The sequence below is a fragment of the Carex rostrata genome, chromosome 26 (genome assembly GCF_964058835.1).
Source record: "Carex rostrata chromosome 26, lpCarRost1.2, whole genome shotgun sequence".
Classification (NCBI taxonomy): domain Eukaryota; kingdom Viridiplantae; phylum Streptophyta; class Magnoliopsida; order Poales; family Cyperaceae; genus Carex; species Carex rostrata.
In genome coordinates, this window is record NC_135943.1 from 5,267,354 (window position 1) to 5,284,119 (window position 16,766).

General features: G+C 35.9%; 1 protein-coding gene across 1 annotated transcript; it reads right to left on the reverse strand.

Moving 5' to 3' along the window:
- Positions 1–3,387: 3,387 nt before the first annotated feature.
- Positions 3,388–6,843, reverse strand: LOC144544128 (endo-1,3;1,4-beta-D-glucanase-like). Its single transcript, XM_078292533.1, has 7 exons — positions 6,838–6,843; positions 6,597–6,750; positions 5,714–5,735; positions 5,345–5,477; positions 4,728–4,817; positions 3,864–3,965; positions 3,388–3,687 (listed from the first exon to the last, which is right to left on the reverse strand). The coding sequence occupies exons 1-7, from the start codon at positions 6,841–6,843 to the stop codon at positions 3,547–3,549; spliced, it is 648 nt and encodes a 215-aa protein (XP_078148659.1). The 3' UTR covers positions 3,388–3,546.
- Between the last annotated feature and the right edge of the window lie 9,923 nt (positions 6,844–16,766).

Here is a 16,766-nt window from a genome sequence, read left to right on the forward strand (position 1 = left end):
GTCAGCTGACTTAACCCTTGTATTATTATGATCTCCATCACTTAATTAAAGATTAGAGAACTTAATTCAAAAGAAGATCAAAGGAAAGAAAATCAGAGGAAGAAAAAAAGAAAATTAAGAAAATATGTGTGTAATAACTTATTATATTCTTATTTATTGGCTAAAAGACAGATTTAAACCAAAGATTATCATATTTTTATATGTTTATATATTTGTGTATGAAAGAAATAAAGAAGAAGAAGAAACAAAAAAGAGATTAGGATTTGGTCATCAAGCTCTGTGTCATGGCACATAGCTCTCTCTTATATACCTCAAGATGACAAGATCGAAAGATTAAATCACAAAAAAAGGAAATCAAAGTAATACACAGAGAAAACAGTAAGGAAGATATAAGAAAAAGGAAGATTTTCAAGTGAATTTCATTCACCAAGAGAATTGATACATCTGTTCGCACAAAAGTGTATCACAAAGTTTTAGTACATCAAGCTGTACTTTTTAAACTTTGAGTTAACTTTTGATTAAGACTGCAAGTGCACAATCCTATCGTATAGTAAAATCAGGTATCGATCCACAAGACAGTTCAAATATAAACTGGACTCTACTTAAATTAATTAGGTACTAGAAGTGAGAAAATGTTGGTTTGGTTTGTTTAAGTTCCTAAATTTGAATGCAATAATTAAATGACAGTAATTAAAAGTTTGGTTTTTATCAATTGTAAAAAGGCGTTTTCAGGGGTTATGATTTCACCTTCCACTCAGCCTCTCAGCACCATTCACGCGACCCGCTTCCTTTCAGAAGCGACCCGTGTGATGCGGCCCGCGTGGGCATCGAGTGAATACAACATGCTCTGTTTCTGTGTCGGTTGCTTGTGTAAGGCTCTACTGACCGTACCTAATGTTCCTAAACCTCAACTCTCGTATGTTGACTCAATAAACTTGGTAATGGAAATGCAATTTTACCTTCTTAAGTTTCTAACCCTAAACTTTTGTTTATTGGTATTCAACCTAAGTTATTTGTCAGGTTTACTAAATGCACCCATTATCTCACGATAAATGGAAAGGTTCACCTCACAGTTACTATTTGGCTTTTGAAAACCTACCTCAAATACTTGGTCTGGTTGAAAGAAACATCAAGGCCAAATTACTAGAAGAGATGCTATAGACATCTAACAGTAAACAATCAAGAATCATTCAATCAATTTCAACCAAGCAATATAAATAATACTCAAACAAATAAACACAAATATTCAACATAGATTCAAACATGCATAATAAAACAGAGTTTTGGTCTACATCATGACCCTAGAAACTAAGAAATCTACTCAGACATGATCAAAAAACAAATAAAACAATTGATAAGAAGATTGTTTATGGCAAAACCCGAAGAACAAAGAAAATCCGTGAAGAAACTTTCGTCTTTTCGCGTCTCGACTTCGTCTCCAAGCTAGCTATCAGGTCCAAAATCCTAGGAATTTCTCTCTGGCTCTCTGGAATGCAGAATCCCTTGGTCTCCAGCAAGGAATCTCGTATTATAGCCTTTCCTAACCGACTTTCCTTTAATTGGCCTCTGTATCCCGTTCCGATTTGTTTCTGGAAAAGTCTGACGCGACCCGCGTGTCTATGTTTCTCAAGCGATTGATGAGCGTCGCGTATGTGGTCGCGTCAGGATACGATGCAGCCCGCTTTAGATGTGACGCAACCCGCGTGAAGACCTTCAGACTTCACAATTTTTCTGATTTCGCCTGTTTTATGCAAAATAAGAATAAAAGCACAGCAGTACCACATTCTATAGATATTCAATGTGAAAGACGCGATTTGGTGGCTTGGAACACAGATTTTGGTACAGAAATTGGTCGAAATAATAGGTCAGATAACGAGACATCACATTCCCCCAAGCTTAAATCTTGCTTGTCCTCAAGCAAAGACCCATACTTAGGTACCGGGTTGGACTCTAAACTTTCCTAAATGCAAATTAAATTCCGAAATGTGAAAATTTACATGAATTGCTTTAATCAAAAGCCTTGAGAATCATTTTGGTACAATTTGGGCTTTCCTTGATCAATTTTGATTCACCCCACAGATTGACTATTCGAACTTCAAATTCTGAAATGTTTCAATATTTGCAAAGCTAATTACCTGAATTGATCAATTTATCACTCTTTCACTGTAACTATGCCCTCGTTTGTGGAGATTTTTCCTTTTTGCCTCTCCCCCCCAAGCTTGGAACAAGCTTAGGTAAGAAAGTCGCAGACTTCGTGTGTTGATGTATGCAAATTTTTTTTTCTAAATTGGGAGACGAGCTCAAAGGCGCCAAATAGGACTTATTTCCAGTACTCTTATTTTCTCCATCTTTTCATTTATTTCATCTCGTTTTATATATATATATATATATTTTTTTATTTGCCTACACCATGAATACACACATCCAATGGTATTCATTCATACCAATAGATATCCCAACCTTTCTTTAATTAAAATCCTCATTTTCTTATTTAAAAGACAGTTCAATTTCAAAATGGTTCTTTCGATACGAGTCAAGTTTTCGTCTTTGCAAGTTCTCAAAACGTCATTTCCTAATTAGTTCTTTAATCAATCATGAGGTTAGTTCTAATTTCTCAAGTTTATCCCAATCACAACCAAAATTATTCGCTAAAGTCCCTAATTCAAGCAATTTTCGCAAATTTTTCACCTACTCATGCAATAAAAGTAAACATAAACTAAGCAACTAAATCCTAAAATGCAAAAGTCTCCCCCCTAAGCTTAGTCTGAGCATTGTTCTCAATGCTTCAAGACTGAAAGATAGAGAAAAATAAAGCTGGGGGAAAAGAAAAACATACCAGATCAATCGTCGGAGGGATCAAACCTCCAATCACGCATCTCATCCTCTATTGCGGCTACCCGGCTCTGGATATCATAAAGAATGGCACCGTGCTCACGCCTCATGTCATACACTAGACTGTAGACATCCTGGATAGTGGGCTCGGCTATAGGAGGTGGATAAGAAGGAGCTGCAGCAGAGGTGGATGCATGAAAGCGGGGCGCATCTAATGGGAGGCGGGCCGTGTCGTATCTGATGCGGGTAGCGTCTGGCATATCCACATTAGGGTCCCGGAGAAGAAGGGTGTAGCTGAACAGGAGGAGGTGATGGTGGTGCCTGTGCAGCTGGTGGCGGCCCAGTGTATAGACAAGTGCGCGGAGGGGCATCTGATGCTGAGTGCCATCCGGCATGCGCCAATAGTACCGGTTGCGGTGGTTGGCAGCGCCTCGTTCGATCCTGAGGAAAGTCGCCTGTTGGTAGGCCTTGGCATCCATGATGATTGGACCTCTGGAGAGAGTGATAATAATAATAATTGTTATAAAACAAAGATAAATAATACTAATAATAATAATAATAATTGTTATAAAACAAAGATAAATAACGCATAGTAAATACCGAACGGAGATAGCAGCTCATTATTATTGTAAAAAAGAAAATAGTTCAACAACTCTACTAAACAGACACCAGTCCTCTGTTCAGTGAACATTTGCTTAGTAAATACCGAACTTTTCACTTGACATATTTGACAAACCAATCCAGCATGTCCTTTTGTGCTTCTTCGGCCTTCTCTACCGCTGTTTTGTCATTGACATCATAACGGACCGACCAACCATGTGCAACGTCCGGAAATATCTTTACTTGGCTATCAACCTGTCATAATTCAAATGCATATAACTTGATATACTAATGCATCGATTATCTTTCAACAGATGTTTTCGTCAATGACTCGATGGTTAACTATTTAGTGGTACTGGTTAAAATATAAAATAGCAAAAAAATAAAAAATAAAATAGAATATAAGACAACTTCCAAATTACAGAATTCACCTCAGGTTTGGATGAAAGAATTTCAGCAAACTCCTTAACCACCTCAAGAGGGCTGAAGTGGTCTATCTCTGCTCCAAGTATGGCAATGGGTTGTTTTACATCTGAAATAAAAATTTCAAAATCTTGGTCAAGTGAACTTTACCAAGATCTTTCTTTCAGGGTGCATTTGAATGAATCAAGGAATGGCTCGGAATAGCAGTTATTCCTGAGTTCGGAATAGCTGCTAACCCAACATTTCATAGGAATAGCAGAATAGCAGCTAACCCAAGCTATTCCTTTGTTGAGAATAGCGTTTTTTTTCATCCAAATGTGCTATGTTGAAAATAGCTCGCCAGAAATAGCAGCTATTCCTGGGTTAGCATTATTCTTATGTCATGCAAACGTACCACTGAAAGTAGTAAAATGTCAAACTTAATGACCTGGCCAAACAAAGTAAAAGTACTTCCAGGAAGATTGAACAAAATATACACGCTATAAGAGAATTTATAATTGTCATCAGGAATTAAATCGATCACGACAAAAGATTTGAATTAAAGCTACCTCTAATATATATCATCATGTGTAAGTGGCGCAGCATGGAGCAACACTGCTGCATTAATGTAGTCATACTTTGCTAACATCACCACTACCTTGCCTGTTGTTATGAAAAGATAAAAATTCCAACTTTCACCTTAAGTAGGGAAATGGTTTACTGTAGTAACAAATTAATTGACAATTACACTTAGGTATCCCCCAATGCTGGTACACACCAAACCATTGAAATTTGAAATGGGCAGTACTGACGAGATCCTTCGGCAATTGCAATTGAACTCTGTTGTTCTTTAGAAAACATGTGTAATGGGTGCAGTTTGAAGACGTACCAGTACCCCAACAAAAACCAGCTGCTCCTATTGCAGAAAACCCCTTCTTTTTCAGTGCTTCAATTACTGGCTTTGCTTCTTCAAATCCTTGTTCCTTTATTACATAATTAATACAACATACATTTATACATAAGCATATTAAGATACTTGATGATAATTCTTGTATAATTTAAAGAAAAGCTTGCAGTTTCTGATTCTGATTCTGGTAATTTATAGAGACAGGTCATACTGGAAAATGTCCCTGAAGATGTTACTGAATGAAATCCTCGGATAAATATTTCATAATTGTAGAAAGATAGTAACAACGGGCCAATCCACATGTACCGGGAGAACCTGGAAATATCATGTTTATCATACTAATGAGAAATAATTTGCATAGCCCACAAATTTTCTGGAAATGTCATGTATATGCTAGGGATAACACAAAAGTATTCTAGGTACCTCCGTATTCCACATTATATTCAACAAGGTAAAAAATATCCAACCCTACATCACTTTTCCTCTCTACATAAAAGATAAAAAATGGGGCTAATTGCTGTGTTTCTTGATAAAACAGTAGAAGGGTAGTATATTAATAATTGTAGTATTTATTCTTTCCCAAACAAATAGTATAAGACTTACCATTTTATGCTTGTTTAGCCATTCATCTAATGAAGTTTGTGTTTCCATAGTTTCAGGTGTAGCAGGATCTCCATGGAGAAAGTCAGGGACTACCACATAAAATCCAGATGTGGCCACTTTATCTGCTATGTTCCTAATTACATATATAATATAATATAATATATGTAAAGCATTGAATCTACAATAAGCTACTTAACGAATATTTATAAGAAATTTATCCGCTAGCATGACGCTGGTTAGCCTTTGCGCTGCTGTGCTGGTATGTATTATACAACTTATGGTAATCCCTTTTTGTTTCATTTTTATGCAAATTTGCTAAATAAAGATGCCTTTTAATTGAAAATACTTTACAAAAACAATTAATTATACCTGAAAATAGGTGCTTCATATCCTGCAGAGAAGACAGATAATTTCCATTAGAATTGCCCTTAGTTTTACTATGACAATAAAAAGGGAAAATTAACTGAAAATTTCATTGATTCCTGAATTAGCGAATTATCCGAGTAGTTCAAAGTTCAAACTAATACGGGAAATCTAATTCTTATGCTTGAGCTATAAATTAATGGTTCTATTAAAGTTGTTCTATTTGAAATTTGAAACTATGGTTCTACTTTTTTGTGCTGGAAATAACCTTATTCTTGCATGACTGCACATTCCATATATACTTGCTCCTTCATATTCTACTTCAAAAGCAATCAAACAACCTTCCTAATACAGACTCGAAAACAACTCAGCATGGAGATTTAAATTAATCAAGGTTGTGAACGAAAGTTGCAAATTCAATTTGGAAGTGTCTACTGAGTATTATATAGCATGAGGGTGCCGTTCGGCAAGGGTCTCCTTAAGCCTCCTTAAGACTAAAGGAGTCTCTTTTAGCTTCTTTAGCCGCTTAATCTTGCTGAACACCAGTTCTTTAGCTCGGATTAAGATAACCTCCTTTAGCCTCATTTTGCCCGGATCTTAATCCCGTGCCCCTTCCTTAAGGCATCTCCCCCCTTCCTTTAGCTATCTTAATCATTTGTCCATTCCTTTAGTTTACCGAACAACCTCTCCTTAGCGCGGATTATTATTTAATCCACCATGTGTTGCTTAACAGTCCCGAGATGATGAGAGACAGCAAATAACAAGTATGCCAATTTTACCCTTTTACACTCTTCTAAGGGTTAAAGCATTAAGGTGATATATACCAAAATAGAAAATTGTTAACCGAAAGTAAAAAAAAAAAAAACACACAAAATCAAGAGGAATATACCAAATATATCGGAGATGAGAAGGATGGCGAGCTTAGACTCCGGTAAACCGGTTATATAAGTCTTCAGACCTCCCAAATCATCTACCACGTGTCCCTTCCCCCTTCCCGTAGACCGGGTCCAGGGTGGGAGGGTTTTGACAGCACTGGGAGGTCGCTAGTGGACATTGGTAAATGCCTCCGGGGGCTCAACCCGGACCGGACCGTGGCTGTGCCACGAATATGCACAGGTACACAGGTATACGGGCATGGGTATTAAACGGGCCGGATCCGGTTTTTCAAAAAGAAAACCTGTGCATACCCGGACCGCTGTACTCGTTTTTTTCAAATTTAAATTTTTTTGAAAATTCCATCCAAACCAATACATTCTCACATAAAAAATAATATTTTAAACTAATTATATTAGACATGCATAAATTTATTTTATATAAAGTGACTAAAATATATAATTTAAATGACAATTTCATTTGCAATTTAATAGATATATGATAATTTCATATATTTTAACGAAATTACTTTCAAAACGTCATATTGACAAGAATATTAATTTTTATTTGATCCATCTCATAAATTAATTTTATATATATATATATATATTTTATTTTTAAACACTAAAAGCAATAAAAAAAAAATTAATTGCATGAGTACATTGCTTTGTTTTTTTTTTTTTTTTATAATTTACATATGTTTCAATGAATTTGGATTTACAGTTTATTTATATTTCAATAAAAAAAGAAATTTTTTATTTATATTTAATTATAACAAAAATTATTGAGTTCAAGTATACAACCATGTCAAATAAATTTTAATTGGTATGAATTTGGATTTACAATTTATTGGTTTTCAAAGAAAAAAAAACAGAAAAAATAGGAAAACAAAACAAAAAATAGGAGAAAAAAAAAATCGGACCGGACCGCCTGGCCCCCCTACCCGGACCGTCCTGCCTCCGAACCCGTGACGGACACGGATATTAAAAGAGCAGGGCAGAATTTAAAAAAAAAAAACCGTGATGCCCAATCCGTTATACCCGTGTACCCGTGATGTCCATAACCGTGCCCGGGTTTTGCCCGGACCGTTTACCAAAGGTCACCATAAGTTTGCAGTGAACAAGTGTCAACAAAAGTGCTTTTTACGGAGGAGATGGAGAGCATTATTAATTAGTCGTTTAATTCGATATTGACTTAGTCCAACTACTGTCCCATCTAGGAGTGCGTATACTCTGAGATATGTCTGTCTACTTTTGCGTGATCCACGTGTCCGGTGCCTATTCGGGGTGATGTAGGGGTCAGTATTATGTGTGCTTTGAGATTCGTGTAGAACGTATTTAAACGGTTGGAATTTTTCATAAAAGTCACGCAAATTTTAGATATCTCAGAGGATACGAATTCCCCATCTAGTGCCGACTGCCGAGAAAGGGATTCAACAACTGTCCGCCTGTACGGAAATGCATTGGAGCGTGACTTTTCTGAGAAAAAAATGGAAAATTTTGCCACATGAATTGAAATTTTTTTTTTTTTTTTGGGTAGAAATTAACAGAAAAAAAGTACATCCGTTCTTATATTAGTAGTAAGATTGGTAGAAATTTTCTACCGATCCTAAAACTCTCAAATTTTTTGATAGGTAATATTAATACCGATCCTAACTCAAAACATCTTTATATAAAATTTAAGTTTCACAAAGACGCCACCTGGTACGAGATGTTTGATTTAGAGTATGGCCCATGCTGTCAAATTTAAAATTTGTAGTTTTGTATGAATAGTAAATTTAGAGGTGGAGCTCATGCTAGGTAGTGTATTGACAAAACCGGCCTAGGGCAGCCCGTGCCCTATGCCCGGGGTATCCGTACCTGAGCCCGGGTATAGGTCGGGTAAACGGGTACACAGGTAAGGGTAAAAAATGGGCCAGTCACAGTTTTTGGAGCAAAAACCTGACCATATCCGGACCGAATTGTATCCGTACCTGTCCATACCCGTGGCCGTGTATCCGTGTACCCGTGCCCGTGCCCGTACCCATATACCCGTGTACCCTACCCGTATACCCGTTTAAAATTTGAATTTCAAAATTTTTAGTTTACAAATACGCAAACGAAAATACTTTATTTTATTTTCTTTCATTTTGCTCTTTTCACTTAGTATTTGATATGAACAGTTATGATTAAAGTATAATGGTAATTAATCTTGAGAACACACAACTCATACTTTAATTATGATTGTGCATATCATGAATAGATAAACATGTAGAGAAAAACAAGGGTTTCAAAGAGAGAAAATCAAAGAGGAGATAGATCAAGTTTTTGTCGGGAAAAAAAACACTTCCCATTTTCTGTTTTCTGAGATTTATTAGAGTCTTTACAAATTTTACAAATAAGACCCTGCAAACTTTAGTAATTACAAATAACAGAAAATAAAAAAAGAAAACAAGAGGAATGAGTAAGGGACCCAACAAACTCCTCCTCCCGACTCATGGAGCGTGTCCTCCAACCAATCCCGCCTTCTCACAACAAACTTCAAGCTTCAATGACAGTATCGACTTTGTCAACATATCCGAACCATTCTCACTCGTGTGGATTTTCTCCAACACCAATTCCTTGCTCTCAAGCACATCACGTATCCAATGATACCTCAACTCAATGTGTTTGGAGCGAGAGTGAAACATCGGATTCTTGCTCAAGTGAATCGCACTTTGACTATCACAAAATAATACATATCTCTCTTGCCGAACACCCAACTCATGCAAGAACTTTTTCATCCAAATTAACTCTTTGCATGCTTCCGTAATGGCTATGTACTCGGCTTCGGTAGTAGAGAGTGCAACACACTTTTGCAACTTAGATTGCCATGACACGGCTCCGTTTCCAAAACAAATCAAATAACCGGATGTAGACTTCCTCGAGTTTATGTCACCGGCCCAATCGGCATCCGTATATGCCTCCAATACCGGATTGTTTGTGCCACCAAAACAAATGCAATAATTGGTTGTGCCCCTTAAATACCGGAGAATCCACTTAACGGCATTCCAATGCACCTTACCCGGATTAGAAAGAAAACGACTTACCATACCAACGGCATGAGCAATGTCCGGTCTCGTGCACACCATTGCATACATCAAAGAGCCTACAACCGAGGCATATGGCACATTTCTCATCTCATTCTTCTCATTTTCATCTTTAGGACAGCCATCATGAGATAATTTAAAGTGACTAGCAAGAGGAGATGTTACCGGTTTACACTTGTTCATGTTGAATCTTTGAAGTACCTTCTCGATGTACTTCTCTTGTGACAACCAAAGCTTCCGATCCTTACGGTCTCTAGTGATTCTCATCCCAACAATTTGCCTTGCCGCACCCAAGTCTTTCATGGCAAATTCATTCCCAAGCCTCTCTTTCAATGCTTTGATTTTTGTCAAATCACTTCCAACGACCAACATGTCGTCAACATAGAGCAAGAGGATAATAAAATCACCACTATAATACTTTTTCACAAAAACACAATTATCGGAATTAGTTTTCTCAAATTTGTTGTCACACATAAAAGATTCAAACCTCTTGTACCAATTTCGAGGCGCTTGTTTCAAGCCATAAAGGCTCCTCCTCAACTTGCATACCAAGTGATCTTGCCCCTTCTTCTCAAAACCCTCGGGTTGCTCCATGTAGAGCTCCTCCTCCAAATCACCATGGAGGAATGCGGTCTTGACATCTAGTTGTTCCACCTCTAAATTCAAGCTAGCGGCCAAGCCAAACACCACCCGAATTGAGGACATTTTGACCACGGGCGAAAAAATTTCTTCAAAATCAATTCCCTTCTTTTGGTCGAATCCCTTCACAACTAACCGAGCTTTGTACCTCGGTTTTGCCTCTTGACCCTCGGATTTAATCCGAAACACCCATTTGTTCTTGAGCACTTTCTTGCCTTTTGGCAACTCCACCAACTCAAAAGTGTTGTTCTCATGCAAAGATTTCATCTCATCTTGCATGGCTTCCAACCACTCACTTTTGTGCTCCGGCAATATGGCTTCTTCAAAGCATTCGGGCTCACCACTATCTACAAGCAAAACAAATTCATTAGAAGAATACCTTGTAGTAGCCCGCCTATCTCGAGTTGATCTTCTTACTTCTTGCACTTGTGGAACCTCATTTGAAGAGGTTTCGGTTTGAGAGTCATTCTTCTCATCTTGTGGAACATTTGTTTCAATTGATTGGCTTAGGTTTGGCTGATTGGTTTCAATATTTAGGTTGTTATTTGAAATAGGAGTTAGATCAACAAAATTATTTGAAGAGGTTTTCGCCTTGTCGAGGTTCCGCACATTTTCAATGGTTTCTTGTTCAAAGAACACCACATCTCGACTTCTTACTAACTTCTTTTCAATTGGATCCCACAATCTATACCCAAATTCACCATTTCCATATCCCAAAAAAATACATTCTTTGGTCTTGCTATCAAGTTTTGACCTTTCATCTTTGGGTATGTGCACAAATGCTCTACAACCAAACACCTTAAGATAATCATAAGAAATTTCTTTGCCTTTCCAAACCCTTTCCGGTATATCACCGTCCAATGCATGTGAAGGAGAACGGTTGATCAAGTGAACCGCGGTGTTCAAAGCTTCACCCCAAAAACCTTTTGAAAGTTTAGAATGAGAGAGCATGCATCGGATTCTCTCACAAATTGTGCGGTTCATCCGTTCGGCTATACCATTTTGTTGTGGAGTTTTAGGTACGGTTTTCTCAAGTTTAATACCATTGGTCTTACAAAATATCTCAAAAGGACCACGGTATTGTCCTCCATTATTCGACCGAACACACTTTAACTTCCGACCGATTTCTCTTTCAACCTCCACAACCCATTGCTTGAACACATCCAATACTTGATCCTTCGATTTTAGGGAATATGCCCACAATTTTCTAGAATGATCATCCACAAATGTCACAAAATAAAGAGCACCACCAATGGTTCTATCTCCCATTGAACAAAGATCGGTATGCACCAAATCTAGCAAACCCGATTTCTTACTTGTGAGATTTCTTTTGAAGGCTACACGATGTTGTTTGCCCGCTAAACAATGTGTGCATGAAGTGAGAGAAGTACCATCACTAGGCACATAATTTCTTTTTGAAAGAATTTCAATACCCTTTTCACTCATGTGACCCAACCGCAAGTGCCACAAATCGGTTGAGTTACACTCTATAACATTTACTACACCACACACCTTAACTTGAGTCACATAAAGCGAACCGGATTTGGATCCGCGAGCAACAACTAAATGCCCTTTCAATAATTTCCATTTTCCTCCAAAGAAGCAACTTTGGTACCCGTCAATATCAAGGGCACCAACCGAAATCAAGTGAAGCCTCATATCCGGCACATGCCGAACATCCTTGAGAACAAGCTTGCATCCCAAACTAGTCTCCACACATACATCTCCAATTCCGGAGATTTTACAAACTCCGTTATTCCCCATTCTTACAACACCATAATTACCCTCCTTGTAGGAAGTAAACAAGTCACATCTAGATGTGACATGAAATGAGGCCGCGGAGTCCACTACCCAAGTGGAGTCTTGACTAGTGAAATTTACAAAACCTTCATCACAAGCAATGAATACTTCTCCATCGGAAGCAATGGCGGTGGTATGCACCTTCTCATCATCACCGCCTTTACCCCTAGATTGATCTCTCTTAAGACCATCATTCTTGGTTTTCAATTTCCGACACTCATTCTTCATATGACCGGGCTTCTTGCAATAATAACAAATAATTCCCTTTCTAGACTTTGACCTCTTCTTTGACTTATCCCGCTTGTCATCATAATGAGAGTTTCTATGAGTACTTCTACCTCGATTTTCGGTAACAAGAGCCGAAGACTCACTAGTGATCCCTAACTCCTTACGCCTCAACTCCTCATTGAGCATGCTATCTTTTACCATGGCTAGGGTCACAACACCATCCGGTGCCGAGTTACTCAAAGACACCACCAAAGTTTCCCAACTATCGGGTAGAGAACTCAACAAAATTAAGGCTTGTAACTCTTCATCCAAAACCATTTTCATGGTAGACAAACGGTTTACACAATCTTGAAACCGACTCAAATGATCCGACACCGAAGACCCTTCTTGATATTTCATATTAACCAACTTTCTAATATAAAAGGCCTTATTTTGAGCTGTCTTGCGCTCATACAAACCCTCAAGTTTCTCCCACAAAATTTTAGCCTCGGTTTCGGTTGAAATATGGTGATACACGGAATCATCAACCCATTGTCTAATTATGGCAATTGTCTTTCGATTAGAAATTTTCCAAGTCGCATCGGAGGTACTATCGGGTTTTGTACCCGTAAGGGGTTCATAAGCATCCTTACAATACAACAAATCCTCCATACGAGACTTCCAAATAGAATAGTTGGACGAAATAAGCTTGATCATAGTACCACTATTACTCTCCTCCATTTAAAAAAAATTTAGATCACCACTAAACCGAGACTTTGATGCACCAAATACTAAAAAATTCTGATTAAATAATTCTTACAGCAATCAATGCATAATTAACCAAAGGGATCTTGGTTCACCCATGCGGTCTACAGAGAAGACACCCAAAATCGCAGCTCACCGTGGAACAAAGGAGAGCAGCGAACCAGAAACGAAATCACTGTTCACTGTAGCTCGCGGATCACTGTAGCACGCTGAAAGCAAAACGAAATCAGAAAACAGAAGCACCAGGATTCTCTATGCTCTGATACCAGTTGTAGAGAAAAACAAGGGTTTCAAAGAGAGAAAATCAAAGAGGAGATAGATCAAGTTTTTGTCGGAAAAAAAAAAACACTTTCCATTTTCTGTTTTCTGAAATTTATTAGAGTCTTTACAAATTTTACAAATAAGACCCTACAAACTTTAGTAATTACAAATAACAGAAAATAAAAAAGAAAACAAGAGGAATGAGTAAGGGACCCAACAAAACATATGGATCTTATTGGCGGAAATTTTGATTCAGTTCCTATTTTTTAATGCTAACAAAAAAAAATTCGGGATTTTGCGGTAAATCAAGTATTTTTTCATACTTTAATCATAATCGTTCAGATCATGAATAGATAGACGGATGGACCTTGTTGGTAGGATTTTGATTCGGTTCTTTTTTTTTTAAATGCTAACTAAAAAAAATGGGGATTTTGCTAGAGTATGAGCAGTACATGTTTCATCGCTCTGATTTTCTTAAATTATATTTTTTTGACAGGAATGAGCAGTATTTAAAAGCACACCCATCCTGCAGCTTATGATTCAAATATATGATATATAGCTGACTCCATTAATGGCAACTTTGGAGCTAATGGAAACGATGTGGTGTTGCTGACTTGAGAGCAATTTTATGATACTTGTAAAGCAATTGCGAAAATTAATAGAAAAATTATAATAAATTATAACCTTGAAAGTATATATATATTTGTTTTTTACTTTTTTTATGCAGACCTAACTACTTAATTAGCCTATAATTATTTCATTTTATAATTACAAGGGTACAAGTTCATATTAAATTATTTAATAGTCTATAATTATTTCATTTTATAATCCACACATGAAATTTTAAAATGTCTTAAAAAATCAACGAAGTATATACACTGTTTGTCAGAGTTTTAATTCAAAAACAGAAATTTTAACAACTATTATAAACTTGTAATACTTCATCAAACAAAATAACAAAACATGATAAATCAAGTAAATGAAAATAAAATAAAATGACTCGTGTAAATAAATAAATTGTCACACCCCGCGACCACGGGTCGTGACAGTGCCCCGCCGTAAGCATACAATCACCGCGTATGCTTACAAGGCAATTAACATTTCACTCAGACAATCAAGACAATAACTAATATAAAACGAGTTTATAGATATAAATCAGAGTACACAGTCTGGTCAGAGTATAATACGTTAAAAGTATCTCATTCGGATACCAACCATAAGGCCTAACCTAGAACTATACAACAAAATATATATATCTAGGGTCATATAAGGGTGAGCTATCCAAGGCCTACTATTCATGTGCCTCCCTGGAATCAGTCGTGCTGATGAGTTCGGATTAATTATTTTGACTTTAAAAACGAAATTTAAGAATGTGAGGCAAGATGATGCATATATATAAGAACTAGTCATTTTAGCCCTCCTCTTTTATTATATTGACAGTAATAAAAATTAATAGGGATCTATATGTAACTTGAAAAATATAGTCAATTGTGAGCTGCTATTCATGTATACAATAAGAATGCCCAAGGTATAGTAGAGGAAGTCATACTTGTAACATAAATATTAAAACATTAAAATATAACTACTAATATAATAATAAACAAAATATTAAATAATGAACGCTAGCTTGCAACTTTTGTTAACAATATCATAATAAAGTGTTCATTGGACCTACTTTAGTTCGATGGGTGTAGTGACCATCCGATTGCATCAAGAATTGTGCACTCTGTATTAAAATTCGTGCAAGTCTATATCAATTCACGTGCACACAGATCTTGATGTTAGTCGTAAGGTGTTATAGCTAATTAAACCTAAAATAGGTCCAATAAAACTCGCTCCCAACTTTTGTTAAACAATGTTCTCAAGTCCGTCCTCAATTTTCAACTTAAATTCTTTGTTCTTTTTGACTCAGTATTTTTGTGCTTTGACCTCAGCCATGACGACATAATGCTTCTCCTAAAAACTTCCGTGAACACGTTTCACCTCACAGTTCAACGGCTGAAAATTATAAATTTATAACTCGGGTGGGAAACAATAGTGAATCCGTATCCTATGTAGTATTGTAGAGGATGATTCTCACTTTACGGTTTGAGATTCGGGTCGTAATAGGGGCAGTATTTTTGAGCTTTGAGATTTGTGCCAAGTTAAAATAACGGTCCGGATCCACCAATTAAAGAATCATTCCAAAAGATTCCCTTGTGCGGTACCCTACTGGATCCGAATTCAACAATAGTGAGGCTATGGTATATTGTAAAGTGCTGATCGAATCCGTACTATAAATTTGTATTTATATTTTTAAAATTCAAATAGTTTTTTGAACCGTTTAATATAATATTTATATTAAAATGTAGTTAAAGATCATATTTTACTTCTTCTTTCTTAAGATTTTCTTACTATTTTTAGATGGGTTAAAAATCACTACTTTTCAGTGGTCTAGATTTTTTAAATCAGGTCATATTTTATATTTTTTTACTGCATAGTAAAAAAGTTCTAAATAATTTTAAATTTAATCTCTAAGTACATTTTCATATGAAAATCATATTGAATAGTTTAGATCTACTAGTTGAACTTTGAAAATGAAGAAATGAATCCATAGTACGGATTGATGGTGGATAGTACGGTGGAGTTGATTTTCGAAATTCAAACTACACAGTGCTTCTTTTATTTCAATATTTTTTTTTTCTAAATAAAATGAACCTTTAATTTTTAGATGTCACTAGTCATATGTGGTAGGAATTATTTAAATTATTTCTACATATTTGCTCTTTTTAGTAAATGCAGATGATGGCTTTTATTTTTATTTGATTATATCAATTTTCATTCTTAATAAAAATATTTTTTTACAAATTAGTTTTTAATCTAGTGACAAATAGAATAAATATGTATTATGCTCTAAAAATAGAATAAATATTAGTTTTTAATCTAGTGACAAATTAGTTTTTAATCTAGTTTTTAATCTAGTGACAAGTGTCTTATGCTCTAAAAATAGAATAAATATTGTACATGAGAGATTGGTTGATAATTTTTTATTTTGACGAGATTAATAATCTTTAACAAATGCTTAAATTTAAATTCAAATAGACATGATATGTATTATCCATATATTATACTTTTTTTTAATAATGAAATTTAGCAAATCTTTACCATACATCAAGTATGTCTAAAATTTCAACGGTATGAAATTAATTATTCTAAATGCATCATCAAATTATACTTAATTTGTATAAAAATTAACTGTTAGCCCATTTTTATTTCTAATAGCACACCTAAAATATATACTTTCCCATTTTCAATTTTATTTGAATTTTGTAAAAAAATTATTGTTAAAATTATCAAAATAACGTTAACCTATAATAAACTCACATGGTCCACATCTTGTTTTGTATACTCCGGGTTCAACAACAATTTTCACCTTTCTCTTACTATTCCATAGCTTGTCGAACAAGC

What these genes read in the sequence shown, in the direction of transcription:
- LOC144544128 (XM_078292533.1), bottom strand. An exon ending in TATGAAGCACCTATTTTCAG is followed by an intron (nt 5,478 to 5,713) that starts GTATAATTAATT and finishes ATATGTAATTAG; the next exon opens with GAACATAGCAGATAAAGTGG. An exon ending in CAGCTGGTTTTTGTTGGGGT is followed by an intron (nt 3,966 to 4,727) that starts ACTGGTACGTCT and finishes ATTTTTATTTCA; the next exon opens with GATGTAAAACAACCCATTGC.